Consider the following 16,816-nt stretch of genomic DNA (forward strand, 5'->3'; position numbering starts at 1 on the left):
ATGCTTGCCTGTGGTTGGTGTGGGGGACGGGTGTTACTCGTCTCACTCGTTTAGAATTGGCGTGGCTACGGAAGCTGGGCGTTGGGGGTTGGATGACGAGGGCGTGCGTCGCATTGGCCGCTGGGAGTCCAATAGGTTTAGGTCTTACGTGCGCCCTCATTTGTTATGAGTTGTACGTTGTTTCTTATGATTTTCTGTGAGTTTCTTGTCCTTTCTTTCAGATCATCACCCATGTTTAGTCTGGCTGTTAGGACATTCTTTTGTGCACTGGGGGGCACTGCGGGTGGACGTGCGCCCGGATGGCCGCCAGCTTCGCATTCCGCGTCGGGATGCGGTATTACATTGGTTGGGATTTCGAGGTATGTTATGGAGCCGGGTATTGGCCGAGTTTCAAACATATGCTCGCCTGGATAGAGTCCCGTAGGTTTTGGTGTTACATGTTGGGGGGAACGATCTAGGGGTACGCCCCTTTCGTGAGCTAGTGCGGGATATAAAGCATGATTTGCTGTGTCTGTGGGCGTCTCATCCGTCCTTGATGATTGTTTGGTCGGACATAGTTCCGAGGAAGGCTTGGTGCCTGGCAAGGTCGGTGGAGAGGGTTAACAAGGCCCGCATTAAGGTGAATCGGGCGGTGTCACGATTCGTTGCCAAGAATGGGGGCATTTGTGTTCGTCACAGGGATCTGGAGTCCGGGGTTAGGAACTATTGACGTAGTGATGGGGTGCATTTGACCGAGGTTGGAATTGATCTCAGGAGCTTGGCCTTAGCAGAAGGAATTGAGAGGGCGGTGGTGGTTTGGAGGAACTCACAGGCTTAAGGTAGTCAAGGCCTGTTTCGCTGTGGCGGGGGGAGTCCTTGAGGTTGGTCAGTACAAAATGGTGGGGGGTTCGCATCGGGGGTATGCGTCCCCCAAAAAGGTATATCATTTGAAGACTTCATAGGGTGTTATCCCTTTGAAGTGGTCTTCTGATGGTTGGAGCCATCTGCAGAGGTGAGCGGTGCCTCCGAGCTGGTTTACGGCTGGAGGTAAAGAGTTGGTGGTGGTTTGCAGATGGCTAACTTAAAGGAAAATCCGGTCTTAACCCCTTCCCCCTGCTTGCATTCTGGGCCCTAATGTCCAAGCCATTTTTTACATTTTTCAATTGTCACATTCGAAGAGCTGTAACTTTTTTATTTTTGCGTCGGCATAGCTGTATAAGGTCTTGTTTTTTGCGGGACGACTTGCAGTTTTTATTGGTACCATTTGAGAGTAGATGCGACTTTTTGATCACTTTTTATCACATTTTTTTTAAGTCAGGATTAACAGAAAACAGCAATTTTTCCATTGTTTTTTATTTTATTTTTTACGGCGTTTACAGTGCGGGTTAAATAATGTAACAGCTTTATAGTTGGGGTCGTTACGGACACGGCGATACCAAATATGTGTAACTTTTTTGCTTTATTGTAGTTTTTTTTAATAGTAAAGCATTTTGTAAGGGGAAAAAGTGGGTTTTTCATTATTTTTTTTTCACTTTTTTTTTTAATTAACTTTATTAAACTTTTTTTACTTTTATACTAGTCCCACTAGGGGACTTCACTATCCTCCGATCGCTATTATAATACACTGCAATACTTTTGTATTGCAGTGTATTACTGCCTGTCCGTTTAAAACGGACAGGCATCTGCTAGGTCATGCCTGCGGCATGATCTAGCAGGCATTCGCTCCAGGCAGACCTGGGGGCCTTTATTAGACCCCCGGCTGCCATAGAAGACACTGACACTCGGAGATTTTATCGCCGGGTGTCGGTGGGAGAGAGAGGGAGCTCCCTCCCTCTCTCCAAAACCATTCAGATGCGGTGCACGCTATTGTGCACCGCATCTGAAGGGTTAAATGGGTGAGATCGATACTAATATCGATCTCACCCGGCAGAGCAGGGACGCCCCCAGCCCTCAGCTGCCTCTGGCAGCTGAGAGCAGGGAGATTTGACGGCTCCCTGCTCTGTTTACTTTATTCTACAGCAGCGCCGTAGAATGACGGCGCTGTAGAATAAAGCCCATTAATGACCGCCGTCAAAAGGCTTATCGGCGGTCATTAAGGGGTTAAAATGGCTTCAAGGACTTCCCCTGCTCTGTTAAAGTATTAAAAAATGTTTATGGTTAATTCTGATTCTGACCCATGTTGGGTCATGTGAATTAGAGGTGGAGCTATCCGAATGGTTCGGATTAAATTGCATTTAAATTATGTAAATAAATAAACGGCTGCTGTGGCCATTTCATATCCAACCTCGGTTGTCATGTGTCGTTATTGGGAGATGGGCAGGAAAAGGGGGTGAATAGGTTTAGTAGGTAAAATATTACATGACTCAACTTAGGCCAGTCATGACTAGTGCCATGCATCCAGTCCAATAAGTGACAGAACAGGCACTTATTGGAGCCTCTTATCAGGAGCCTCTTATGTTGGGGAAGTTTATCCTGCCCTCCGCTTCACAGTACATAAATTCTGTCCATTCCAGATAAAGTGTGAGAAGGCCGTGTTAAGTCGCCTCGTGTCTGCGTGCTAAAACAGGATTGTGAGAGTTTGTAATGGGTAGAGGAGATTTGGGAAGCTCATAATTTTCACTAGAAGGCAGCGACCCAAAATTGTAAGTGGGAAATGTTGCCACTTCTGTAGTTCTAGGGATACTTAGTTATGATGGGGTTATAATTCAAAATGTATAGTGTATTCGGTGTCCTCCCAATTTTGTTGCCCAAGTAGGTGATATGGTGTGCAGCTTGTGTTTATGGGAATCCCTATGTCGGACCAATATTCATTTGAATGGGGATGGTCTAGTTCCAGTAATTCACTCTTTGTGATATCGTTTTATACCCCAAGAGCACTCCGAAGGCATTGATTTTATCTAGCAATTGACTTAATTGACCCTTTGGATGTGACATAAAGATCAGGATATCATCGGCAAATTGTGTGAGCCATACCTCTTGGTCCCCTACCTTCATACCCTTGAAAATGGTACCTGATTCCCATAGTCCAGCCAGGGGTTCTAGCGCTAGATCAAAAAGTAGGGGGGATAATGGGCATCTCTGACAAATTCCTTTTTTTCGTGTGAAAGCCTCTGATACAAAGCCTGGGGTGTGTATCCTAGCCCTCAGAGAATCATAAAGGCCTTTCAGGAGTACTCTAAAAGTTCGTACTATATTCATTCTGTCCATTACCATCCCCAGCCAGCGCCACTTTACATTGTCAAATTCCTTTTCAGCTTCTAAGGTAGGTAAAGCTGTTGATTCGTCTGGCTGTGGACAATGCCTAACCCTATCGAGAACCGTCAGTACTTTGCAGATGTTATCCACCGCAGACCTCCCCTTGATGAATCCTACCTACGACAAACCCACCAGAGCAGGCATCAGAATCGCCAATCTATCCGCCATAACTTTCGTGAGGATCTTTAAGTCCTGGTAAATGAGTGAGATGGGCCTTTACGAGCCTGGATTCAGCAAATATTTCCCCGGTTTTGGCAGGACCTTTATGTATGCTATATTTGACCCTGCCTGTAAAGTGCCAGTAGTCAGTACTGTGTTATAGTAATTCAGCAATAAAGGGGTAATTTGTTCCAACATGGCCTTATAGAATTCCCCGTGAACCCATCTGGCCTCGGTGATTTGCCATTGTGAAGATTCTTTATGATCTTGCTAATTTCTTCCAGAGCGATATCTGCATTGAGCTGGTCTAGTTGGTCTAATGTAAGAAATGGGAGATTGACGAGGTCAAGGGAAGCCCCCCCTTCTCGAGATTCTCGATTGTCATCCTTATACAGTTTTTTATAGCAGTCACATAATACAGAGTTGATACACTTAGGGTCCTTTTGGGTCCTACCTTCAGTGTCTCTTATGGCTATGACGTGAGAGACCGTGATTCTGCCCTTGGCCAGTGTGGCCAAGAGACTGGCCGACTTGTTTCCATATTGGAACACTTCACTTTCAAAGTTTGTTCTAGACATCTGTTCTCCTTTCTCCAGCTAGACATCAAAATATTGCCTGGCCGCGTTCCAGGTTTCCCTATCTGAGTCCAGATGTGACGCCAGTTGGGTGGTTTATGTAGCTCTAAGGCGTTCACTAGCTGCCTCATATTGTTGGGTCACCTTCTTCTTATGTGTGCGTAAGTATGCTAACAGCCTACCTCGCAGAACCGCTTTAGCCGTTATCCATATGTACCGCATTAGTGTGTTCGAACTCTATCAACCAACCCCTCATGCTTCCTAAGAAGGCGTCATCCTTGGTCAAAAAAGAGGGAAACAGGTAATCACTTCCCCTCAGGTGAGCTTCTAGAAGAGACCGGGGCATGATCAGTGTTTACTATTTCTCCTATGTCGGATTCCACCACCCTCCCCGACTGCTGGGCCCTGCTGAAAATATAATCAATACGTGACCAGGAATGATGTACATGCGAAAAATGTGTGTATTCTCTGCAATCTGGGTGGGCTTCGCTCCAGACATCCCTCAGATTCGTTACTTGTAGAAATGAGAGTAAGACCGTCCGAAGCTCTCGGGAGATTGATTCTCGGGTGGTTCGCTTCCTATCTTCTCCCATGTGTAGCACCAAAACCACCGTAAAAAGGCCATACTTACAAATGGACACGGTGGTTTTGTATAAATGTCCTTGTTTTTATCTGTTTTGTCTGTACATTAGGAGCTTTTCGCTCCAGTTAGGGACTCGCAAGTCTGGGGATCCTTGTCGTGGATTGCGAGCTTGCGTCCTTTTGGCCAAAATGATCACTAATACCCCAGGTATTTTTCATTATTACTTATATTCGCTTCTTTTGGACACAGCCGGGTCTTTGATGCTGGGAGAGCATGGTGTGTTGTTGTTTGGCCTAGCAAGCAGGGTAGCCCGCTCTATGAATTATCAAGGCGTCACAAATAGGCTTCTACCTGGCTATACACGTTGCGCCTCATGACTTACACACTATCCCTCCATGTTTTCACACACTTGCATCCCATTATTCATTTATTTTTTAGGCACTTTACTCATTACTGCCCCCTATATTTCACTTACATTATTACACTTGCACATACACTATTCATTTATTATTTCTTACTACACATCCCATGCACCACATACCACTCCCCTTAAGACTAGTGGGAGTGGCTATTATTATTTAAAGCACTTGCTCACTCGCCTTCATCGGCGTTTCTGACCTGGCTGTGTCCATTTGTAAGTATGGCCTTTTTCCGTGGTTTTGTATAAATGTCCTTGTTTTTATCTGTTTTGTCTGTACATTAGGAGCTTTTCGCTCCAGTTAGGGAGTTAGGGACTCGCAAGTCTGGGGATCCTTGTCGTGGATTGCGAGCTTGCGTCCTTTTGGCCAAAATGATCACTAATACCCCAGGTATTTTTCATTATTACTTATATTCGCTTCTTTTGGACACAGCCGGGTCTTTGATGCTGGGAGAGCATGGTGTGTTGTTGTTTGGCCTAGCAAGCAGGGTAGCCCGCTCTATGAATTATCAAGGCGTCACAAATAGGCTTCTACCTGGCTACACACGTTGCGCCTCATGACTTACACACTATCCCTCCATGTTTCACACACTTGCATCCCATTATTCATTTATTTTTTAGGCACTTTACTCATTACTGCCCCCTATATTTCACTTACATTATTACACTTGCACATACACTATTCATTTATTATTTCTTACTACACATCCCATGCACCACATACCACTCCCTTTAAGACTAGTGGGAGTGGCTATTATTATTTAAAGCACTTGCTCACTCGCCTTCATCAGCGTTTCTGACCTGGCTGTGTCCATTTGTAAGTATGGCCTTTTTCGGTGGTTTTGTATAAATGTCCTTGTTTTTATCTGTTTTTCATGTGTAGCACCATATTAAGATCCCCACCCACTATCTTCAGTACATTTTGGTCTTGTTGAATTTTCAGACCCAAGGTCTGATAGAAGGCATTATTATCCCATAGATATTATATAAGCTCATAATTTCCCCATTGCTTTCTATGAGCAACTGTATCCACCTGCCTTACGCGTCTACTTCTTGAGAGATGATTTTAAATTTAAAGTTTCTATGGCGCAAAATCATGGCCCCTGCCTTGCCCTTGGCTGCCGGGGATCCACAGACACATCCCACCCATGCGTTAAAAATCTGGGACGGACAAGTGAGTTTCCTGCACTAAGACCAGATCTGGTTTAAGCCGTTTCACATGTCTCAGGATATTGATCATTTTATTGGGCGATTAAAGGGCCCTTAACATTCCAGGAAATTATTTTCATAAAGAGAGCATTACAAGAATGATCTGAGTGTTTTGGATTCTCACAATAACTGAGCAATAGGGGAACCATTGTGATGATAGGAGAGTGAGCATGTCTGAGAGGTCCCAAACTGCATCTGTACACCAACATATCATTATCGTAAATGGCAAAAAGTACTGGAAACTGTGATCATTCCAATACAGTAACTGTGGAAACATTTGTTAATGTTGCCCCTTGTGGGCCTGCACATCAGTGAATTTAATAAAGAAATCAAATGTATCACACTCCCTTCTGTGTCTGGACTTCATTTTTTTCCAGCATATAGAGGAGATCGTCGTCGTCGTCGTCTGTATTTGAGGCATTGGGAAGTTAACAGGAGAAGTGACGCCTGCGTAGCAACGCCTCCTCTGCCCCTAAGCCTATGGAATAGAGTGTGTCATGTACCCAATACCCTTACAACGACAGTTTCTATTTTGGTCGTGTATGATTATTATGTGTGGCGATTGGCTTATGTGAGTGTCAGTGCTGTCATCATAGTCATGTCCGTGACTCACCACCAGCACCAATTGTCCAAATAGTCCATTTAGAGGAAATCAGTCCGGGTACCTAAGCGTCCGAGAGGAACGTGGCGATCGCCGTTCTCTAGGTGCTGGCTCGGATGATGCACCTTCCCTGTGTCTCCTTGGGCCACTCCCTTCTTCTCCATCTTCATGCCGTTGCCTTTCCTCTGGAGACCGGTTACAATTCTTGCCCTGTAAATGTGACTTAGTTAGAGCCTCCTCGGCCTCTTCTGGGAAGGAGAATCTTCTCGTTCGTCCATCTGGAAGGAAGACATGCAGGACAGCTGGGTACTGTAACTGGAAACACTGTTTGAGCTGGTAGGGGATGGAGCAGAATTTGCTGAATGTTCGTTTATTTTTCGCAACTTCAGCTGAATAGTCCTCAAAGAGTAGGATTTTGGAACCCCGAAGCTCCAGTGGTTGTGGTTTCTTGCAGTATGCTCTTAGCAGTGAGACCTTATTGTTGAAATCCAACAATTTCCTAATAACTTGTCTCGGTCATTGTGAGAGAGCCGCCTGTTTGTCCATGTGATACGTGGGGTAAGGACCTATACGATGAGCTCTTTCCACTCGGCAGTAAAATTCCAAACCCAAGGCTTTTGGTAGTACCTTCTCGCATAGTAGTTGCAGGTCAGATGATTTAAATCTCTCAGGGAGGCCCACCATTCTAAGGTTGTTTCGGCGGGACCTGTTTTCCACATCCTCCATTTTGTCTCCTAGGCGTTTATTTTCCGCCAATGATCTACGTTTTGTTTTCATCTTCCAGCAGAGCAATCCTCTGTTCCATTTCATCTAAATGACTACCCTGTTGGCTCACTCCACTTTGAAGTCTTGAGAAGGAGACCTGAATCGTGGGCTCCAAGCTTTTTGGATGTCAGGAGCGAGTCGACATGACACTTCTATGGTTAACTTTCTATAGTCTATCAGGGAGGCTTCGTCCTGGTTTGGGTTTCCCTCCCATGATCCAGATCCAGGTCTCTCCGGATGGAGTCACACATTTGTGAAGCTGGACTGTTAGGTACCATGTCCGCCATGTCAGCAGTATTGCTAATAGAGCTTGGTTTTTCCCTGCTACGCAGCAGGTAACGGTACATAGGGACAATAGAGGCAGTGATTGCAGTAAGCAAGCCTGTGATGCAGAGCTACGCTGTTTCCGTAATTCATGGTCAGAAATCACGCGCTTCAGCCAAAACACAGAGCAGTAGAAACACAGAGTACTAGGGGTTTAGGGGGACCGGTTCTAGAGACAGGTGCGGGTCCCAGAGGTGAGACCTGCATCTATCTGACATTTATAACATATCCTGTGGATATGTGACAAATGTCTCTAATGGAAAAACCCCTCTGCCTCTGCCTATTAGTGGTCCCGGGGGAGGGTACTTGATAAAAAGGCACATTTACATATGAATAAACTGAACAGTGTATGTATTTATATGGTAAGTAGGCACTGACGTTACTGTGGGAATAAGAGAACATTCAGGGAAGGACAATGGGAAGGCTGAAGAGGTTGCTGGATGCTGGCAGACAAACATTTTAAAGACAAACATGCCTTGAGATGTGGCCTACTTGATAGGGAAATTAGATAATGAGCCTTAGGCCGGATTCACACGAGCGTGTGCTTTTTGCGCACGCAAAAAACGCGGCGTTTTTCCTGCGCAAAAGGTACTTAACAGCTCCGTGTGGCCTCAGCATATGATGCGCGGCTGCGTGCTTTTCGCGCAGCCGCCATCATTATGACACTCCGTTTGGATGTTTGTAAACAGAAAAGCACGTGGTGCTTTTCTTTTTTCATTCATCCTTTTCACAGCTGGTGCGCGAATCACGCTGGTCGCACGGAAGTGCTTCCGTGTGGCATGCGTGGTTTTCACGCACCCATTGACTTCAATGGGTGCGTGATGCGCGAAAAACGCCCAAAGAATGTACATGTCGTGACTTTTACGCAGCGGACCAACGCTGCGTAAAAATCACGCATATGTCTGCACGGCCCCATAGACTAATATAGGTCCGTGCGACGCGTGTGAAAATCACGCGCGTTGCACGGACGTATATCCCGTTCATCTGAATAAGCCCTTACTGGGAGCCCTGATTGTCCCATGAGTGATCCGAATCTCTATACAGCACTGCATAATATGTTGGCACTATATAAGCAATGGGAAATAAATACATAATAAATACTAGCCTATACAGTAACTAGACTTGGCATGTCTGTAAAAGACAAGTGCAACATTTAATTTGAAAGCTAGATGTCACTGTCTGCAAGCAAGAGTTTGGGTGTAATCACACATGCAGGTTTTGATCAGATTTAGTTCAGGGTTTTTTTTGTAGTTTTTGTAGCCAAAACAAGGTGCGGTTCATAAAGAGAACGAAATGATAAAGGACAGATACTATTTCTCCTATTATTTGAATTCATCCCTGGCTTTCGACTTCAAAAACTGCATAAATAAAACCTGATAAAAACCTGTTCGTGGGAATACACCCTATGAGAGTTTGTCTCTACTTATTTTTAAATTGCATTAATTGCTTTTTATCTGTTCTCCTAACAATATTTGGAATCATTACAAGCGGACATGATATCACACCAAGAGATCATTTATAATTTTTCAGGCTTGACCATGCTACAAGAAAAGCATCAAATGTGCAATATTACTACTGGAAATGCTTCAATTTTAATATTGCTCTCTAGAACAAACGGAGTCAATTAGTGGCACAAAAATATAGCTAAATTTGTTGTACACAGTATCTTGACGAGCATGTGTAGACACATCCATGAGTTTGTTATACATTTTCACGAGCGTGTCCAATGCGTGCGTTTGCAAAAACCAGACCATTTTTCATCCATATAAATTTCCGCATTGTGTCTGCGTGGTTTGCGTTTTTCTCCTCTTTTTATCTGCATTTCTTCAGAAACTGATCCGTAAACAACAGACAGCACACGCGTGTTGTCTGTGTGCTGTCCAGTTTTTCACGCACCCATAGACTACAATGGGCAAGTCTGGTTCTGCAAAAACGGACCAGAATAGGGCATGCTGTGATTTTCTAGCAATAGACACACACGCCGTTGAAAAAAATGGATGTGTGAATAGCCCTATTACCTTGCATGGGTCAGTGTGCTGTTCATTTTTAAAATGGACAGCATACAGATGAGTAATACCTTCACGTGAATAAGACCTTTGGCCAGTTTCACACAAGCGTATTTGTAAACATGCGTAATACAGATCTGCAATACATCTATGTTATGGATCATAATGCATCGTATTACTGATTCGTAATACTGATGGGCCATCCTCTAGCCTCTTTGAAATACAACTGGAATGCTGACGCCATATTGATTCAACCTGGATAACATTTCGGTACATCCATATTTTATACACTCTCCAAAGACTTCAATGGACATGCTGCATTTTTAAAATAGTCATGTATTTTATACACACAGATAAGTAGCAACATAGATGAATATTTAACGCATATTATGAACCAGAAAAAAAACAAATTAATACACTCGTGTGGTGTTTTTGCCACATTTACTTTTTTTGCAGAAATTACAGGGTATATGTTCCTGTCATTTAAAAAAAAAAAACGCAAATAAACCTGTGGCAACAATGGTGTCTGGGAACAAAGTACCTATTGAAATAAAAGGCCCATCTGTAATCCACAGATGTGGAATGTCCTCTACAGCGATAGCTGATTTTTTCATCTGCTATCTACTCTGGTTACGCATTATTCAGACAAACGCGTAAATTGTCCGTGTGACTGGCCTTTTTTTTAATGGCTGTATGTATTTCTGTGGGGCTATTAACACGGCCGCTGTTTTACCGGACCGTGTGAAGAGGCCATGTCCTATTTTTGTCCATTTTCACGCATCCCCATGTCTGCACTAAGACCAGATCTGGTTTAAGCCGTTTCACATGTCTCAGGATATTGATCATTTTATTGGGCGATTAAAGGGCCCTTAACATTCCTGGAAATTATTTTCATAAAGAGAGCTGTAATGGCAGGAAGGAGGTGAAGGGAACAAGTGAGCCCTAATCTACCCACCGCCCTGTCCCTGCCTACTTGCAACAACCCGCCCTAGGCGACGGGGTACAACTTGGCGGCGGTCCCTACGCTGTCTAAGTGCAAGGGAGTACAAACAGGGAACACGCAAGGAAAGGGGCAGTAGGCCACGGAACGCCGCGAGGAAACGGAGCGGTGAATGAGCCAGTCAGGATCAGGATGTAGTGGAGTATACCAACGAGAGCACGGAGCAGGAAGCAAGCCAGGGGCAAAGCGAAGCAGGATCAGCGGAACTGAAGCAAGGCAGAAGCACGGCAGAAGCAGGCTGGAGCAAGGCAGCAGTGGGGCCAGGAATCCAAGAAGAATAACAAGCACTGAGGAAGAGAACACGGCAGGTATAAATGGACAGGGGGCGGAGCTAACTCCGACTGACAAGGCCGCGATAGGCTCTCCCACTCCTGAGCCTGCCACCCTGGTTGGTGGGAGCCGGTGTCAGTCTAAGAGGTCTGGCCTCAGGTGTCGACTGATTAATCCCGGGAGTATACACAGACGTAGTACCTGGCAGATCCTTTACAGTACTCCCCCTTTTATGAGGGGCCACCGGACCCTAACTAAGAGGACCCGGTTTAGTGGGGAAGAGAAGGTGGAACCTCCTGATCAATACCCCAGCGTGAACATCTCGAGCAGGTACCCAAGTCCTCTCCTCCGGCCCGTATCCTCTCCAATGGACCAGGTACTGGAGGGAGCCCTGGATCATCCTACTGTCCATAATCTTGGCCACCTCGAATTCCACCCCCTCAGGGGTGAGAACGGGAACAGGAGGTTTCCTCGAGGGGGACCAGGACGGGGAGCAGCGTTTAAGGAGGGAGGCATGGAAGACGTCATGTATGCGAAAGGATGGGGGCAGCTCCAGACGGAAGGATACAGGGTTGAGGACTTCAATGACCTTATAAGGTCCAATAAATCGGGGAGCAAACTTCCTGGACGGGACCTTAAGGCGCAAGTTCCTGGACGACAACCAGACCAGATCCCCGACGACAAACCGGGGGTTAGCAGAACGTCTACTATCAGCCTGAATCTTTTGTACGCTCTGGGACGCCTCTAGGTTCTTCTGAACCTGGGCCCAGACAGTGCACAGTTCCCGATGAACGTCCTCTACCTCGGGATTATTGGAACAACCAGGAGAAACGGAGGAGAACCTTGGGTTAAACCCGAAATTACAGAAAAACGGGGAGACCCCTGACGAGTTACTGACCCGGTTATTCAGGGAAAATTCGGCGAGGGGAAGGAATGAGACCCAATCAAATTGACAGTCAGAGATGAAACACCTTAAATATTGTTCCAGGGATTGGTTAGTCCTTTCCGTTTGGCCATTAGTTTCGGGATGGAAGGCGGAGGAGAAGGACAGATCAATCTCCAACTTTTTACAAAAAGCTCTCCAAAATAAGGAAACAAATTGTACCCCTCTGTCAGAAACGATATTGACTGGGGCCCCATGGAGACGCAGAATGTGTTTAACAAACAAAGAAGCTAACGTCTTGGCGTTAGGTAGTTTCTTAAGGGGCACAAAGTGGCACATCTTGCTGAAGCGGTCTACTACCACCCACACCACCGACTTGCCCTGAGATGGAGGCAAATCGGTGATAAAATCCATGGAGATATGGGTCCAAGGTCTCTGGGGAATGGGCAAGGAACGTAGTAAGCCCGCAGGTCGGGACCTAGGGGTCTTGGACCTAGCACAAACCTCACAAGCGGCGACGTAAGCCCTAACGTCTTTAGGCAACCCAGGCCACCAATAGTTTCTGGTAATGAGGTGTTTGGTACCCAAGATGCCAGGATGACCAGATAGTGTGGAGTCATGGTTTTCCCTGAGTACCCTTAGCCGGTATTGCAGGGGGACAAACAGTTTGTCCCCAGGGAGGTTCCCGGGAGCTGAACCTTGATCAGCCGCGATGTCAGAAGCTAAATCAGAATCAGTGGCAGAAACGATTATACCAGGGGGTAAAATACAAGCAGGATCCTTCTCGGGAGGAGGATTGGCCATGAAACTACGTGACAGTGCATCAGCCTTAATATTTTTGGACCCAGCCCTATAGGTAACCAAGAAATTAAATCTGGTAAAGAATAGTGCCCAACGAGCTTGTCTAGGATTAAGCCTCCGGGCATATTCTAGGAAAACCAGATTCTTGTGGTCAGTAAGGACCGTTACCTGGTGTCTGGCCCCCTCCAGGAAGTGACGCCACTCTTCAAAAGCCCATTTAATGGCTAAAAGTTCGCGGTTGCCAATATCATAGTTACTCTCCGTGGGCGAAAACTTCCTAGAGAAGTAAGCACAGGGGCGGAGATGGGTGAGGGAGCTGGTACCCTGGGACAAGACGGCCCCCACTCCCACCTTGGATGCGTCAACCTCCACAATAAATGGCTCCCTTTGGTTGGGCTGAACCAGCACGGGGGCCGAGATAAAGCACTTCTTGAGGGTCTCAAAAGCCTGGACGGCCTCAGGGGGCCAATGGAGGACATCAGCACCCTTGCGAGTAAGGTCCGTAAGAGGCTTAGCGACGACCGAGAAGTTGGCAATAAATCTCCTGTAATAGTTAGCGAACCCCAAAAAACACTGTAGCGCCTTCAGGGAGGCAGGTTGGACCCATTCCGCCACAGCCTGAACCTTGGCAGGGTCCATGCGGAATTCATGAGGAGTGAGGATTTGACCTAAAAATGGTATCTCCTGTACCCCAAACACACATTTTTCGGTCTTCGCAAACAGATTATTTTCCCGGAGGACCTGGAGGACCTTCCTGACATGCTCCACGTGGGAGGACCAGTCCTTGGAAAACACCAGTATGTCATCAAGGTACACTACAAGAAAATTACCCAGGTAATCTCTCAGAATTTCATTAATAAAATTCTGGAAGACGGCAGGGGCATTACACAACCCAAAGGGCATGACCAGGTATTCGAAATGACCTTCGGGTGTGTTGAACGCAGTTTTCCACTCATCCCCCTCTTTGATGCGGATAAGGTTATATGCCCCCCGTAGATCGAACTTAGAAAACCATTGGGCCCCCTGAACCTGATTAAAAAGATCCGGAATCAAAGGAAGGGGATACTGGTTCCTTACGGTGACCTTATTCAGGTTCCGATAATCAATGCACGGCCTAAGACCACCATCCTTCTTCCCCACGAAGAAGAAGCCAGCACCTACAGGAGAAGTCGAGGGGCGAATGAAACCCTTGGCCAGGCATTCTTGGATATACTCCCTCATAGCTTCACGTTCAGGACATGAAAGATTAAATATCCTACCCTTAGGAAGCTTGGCACCAGGCACCAAATCGATGGCGCAATCGTAATCTCTATGAGGGGGCAACACCTCGGAGGCCTCCTTAGAAAACACATCAGCGAAGTCCTGAACAAACTCAGGAAGCGTGTTTACCTCCTCCCGGGGAGAAATAGAGTTAACCGAAAGACATGACATCAGGCATTCACTACCCCATTTGGTGAGATCCCTAGTATTCCAATCAAACGTGGGATTATGCAGCTGCAACCAGGGAAGACCTAATACCAGATCGGACGATAATCCCTGCATCACCAGTACAGAGCACTGCTCCAAATGCATGGAGCCAACAAGGAGTTCAAAAACAGGAGTATGCTGAGTAAAATAACCATTAGCAAGAGGAGTGGAGTCGATACCCACTACCGGGATAGGATAAGGCAAATCAATAAAAGGCATTTTTAGAGACATAGCAAATTCCACAGACATGGTATTAGCAGATGAGCCAGAATCCACGAAGACACTGCCAGTGGCAGACCGGCCAGCAAACGAGACCTGATAGGGAAGCAAAATTTTATTGCATTTCATATTAACGGGAAATACCTGTGCGCCCAAGTGACCTCCCCGATGATCACTTAGGCGCGGAAGTTTTCCGGCTGTTTATTCTTGCGCCTGGGACAGGTGTTCAGTAGATGCTTGTCGTCCCCACAATAGAAGCAGAGACCATTCTTCCTGCGGAACTCTCTACGTTGTCGAGGGGACATGGAGGCCCCGAGTTGCATAGGTACCTCCGAGTCCTCCGTGGAAGAGCGAGGAAACGGGACCTCGGGGGGAATCGCAGGGAAGTCAGAGGGGAAAACATTGAAATGTTCAAGCTGACGTTCCCTGAGACGTCGGTCAAGTCGTACTGCTAGGGCCATAACCTGGTCTAGGGAGTCAGAAGAGGGGTAGCTAACCAGCAGATCCTTCAGGGCGTCAGATAATCCTAACCTAAACTGGCACCTTAGGGCCGGGTCGTTCCACCGAGAAGCTACGCACCACTTTCTAAAATCAGAACAGTATTCCTCAACAGGTCTCCTACCCTGACGTAAGGTCACCAGCTGACTCTCGGCTAAGGCAGTCCTGTCAGTCTCGTCGTAAATGAGTCCGAGGGCAGAGAAAAAACGATCAACGGAGGAAAGTTCAGGGGCGTCAGGAGTCAAGGAGAAGGCCCACTCTTGGGGCCCTTCCTGGAGTCGGGATATAATGATACCCACCCGCTGGTTCTCGGAACCTGAGGAGTGAGGTTTTAGGCGGAAATAAAGTCTGCAACTCTCCCGGAAGGAGAGAAAAGTCTTACGGTCCCCTGAGAACCGGTCAGGTAACTTGAGGTCGGGTTCTAGAGGTGAGGGGTACTACTAAGGCAGCGTCAGCCTGGTTGACCCTCTGAGCCAGGGCCTGGACCTGTAGGGAGAGGCCCTGGATCTGCTGGGTCAGGGTCTCAAGGGGGTCCATGATAGCGTCAGCGTAGGAGAAATGGTAGACTAGGTATGGGCTTGTTATTATGTAATGGCAGGAAGGAGGTGAAGGGAACAAGTGAGCCCTAATCTACCCACCGCCCTGTCCCTGCCTACTTGCAACGACCCGCCCTAGGCGACGGGGTACAACTTGGCGGCGGTCCCTACGCTGTCTAAGTGCAAGGGAGTACAAACAGGGAACACGCAAGGAAAGGGGCAGTAGGCCACGGAACGCCGCGAGGAAACGGAGCGGTGAATGAGCCAGTCAGGATCAGGATGTAGTGGAGTATACCAACGAGAGCACGGAGCAGGAAGCAAGCCAGGGGCAAAGCGAAGCAGGATCAGCGGAACTGAAGCAAGGCAGAAGCACGGCAGAAGCAGGCTGGAGCAAGGCAGCAGTGGGGCCAGGAATCCAAGAAGAATAACAAGCACTGAGGAAGAGAACACGGCAGGTATAAATGGACAGGGGGCGGAGCTAACTCCGACTGACCAGGCCGCGATAGGCTCTCCCACTCCTGAGCCTGCCACCCTGGTTGGTGGGAGCCGGTGTCAGTCTAAGAGGTCTGGCCTCAGGTGTCGACTGATTAATCCCGGGAGTATACACAGACGTAGTACCTGGCAGATCCTTTACAAGAGAATTACAAGAATGGTCTGAGTGTTTTGGATTCTCACAATAACTGAGCAATAGGGGAACCATTGTGATAATAGGAGAGTGAGCATGTCTGAGAGGTCCCAAACTGCATCTGTACACCAACATATCATTATCGTAAATGGCAAAAATTACTGGAAACTGTGAACATTCCAATACAGTAACTGTAGAAACATTTGTTAATGTTGCCCCTTGTGGGCCTGCACATCAGTGAATTTAATAAAGAAATCAAATGTATCACACTCCCTTCTGTATCTGGACTTCATTTTTTTACAGCATATAGAGGAGATCGTCGTCCCCTGTATTTGAGGCATTGGGAACTTAACAGGAGAGGTGACGCCTGCGTAGCAACGCCTCCTCTGCCCCTAAGCCTATGGAATAGAGTGTGTTTTGTACCCAATACCCTTATAACGACAGTTTCTATTTTGGTCGTGTATGATTATTATGTGTGGCGATTGGCTTATGTGAGTGTCAGTGCTGTGATCATAGTCATGTCCGTGACTCACCACCAGCACCAATTGTCCAAATAGTCCATTTAGAGGAAATCAGTCCGGGTACCTAAGCGTCCGAGAGGAACGTGGCGATCGCCGTTCTCTAGGTGCTGGCTCGGATGATG

At 46.8% G+C, this 16,816-nt stretch overlaps 1 protein-coding gene across 1 annotated transcript in view; it reads right to left on the minus strand.

Moving 5' to 3' along the window:
* The window catches only part of LOC142652472 (chloride channel protein B-like), a 179,860-nt gene extending 175,889 nt beyond the window's left edge, over positions 1-3,971 (minus strand). The window contains exons 1-2 of the mRNA XM_075828109.1: positions 3,848-3,971; positions 3,590-3,709 (exon numbers count right to left, since the gene is read on the minus strand). Of these exons, the coding sequence (XP_075684224.1) occupies positions 3,590-3,709; positions 3,848-3,971 (244 nt within the window). The remainder of the gene's footprint in view (positions 1-3,589; positions 3,710-3,847) is intronic.
* Between the last annotated feature and the right edge of the window lie 12,845 nt (positions 3,972-16,816).

The sequence above is a fragment of the Rhinoderma darwinii genome, chromosome 5 (assembly GCF_050947455.1).
Source record: "Rhinoderma darwinii isolate aRhiDar2 chromosome 5, aRhiDar2.hap1, whole genome shotgun sequence".
Lineage (NCBI taxonomy): Eukaryota > Metazoa > Chordata > Amphibia > Anura > Rhinodermatidae > Rhinoderma > Rhinoderma darwinii.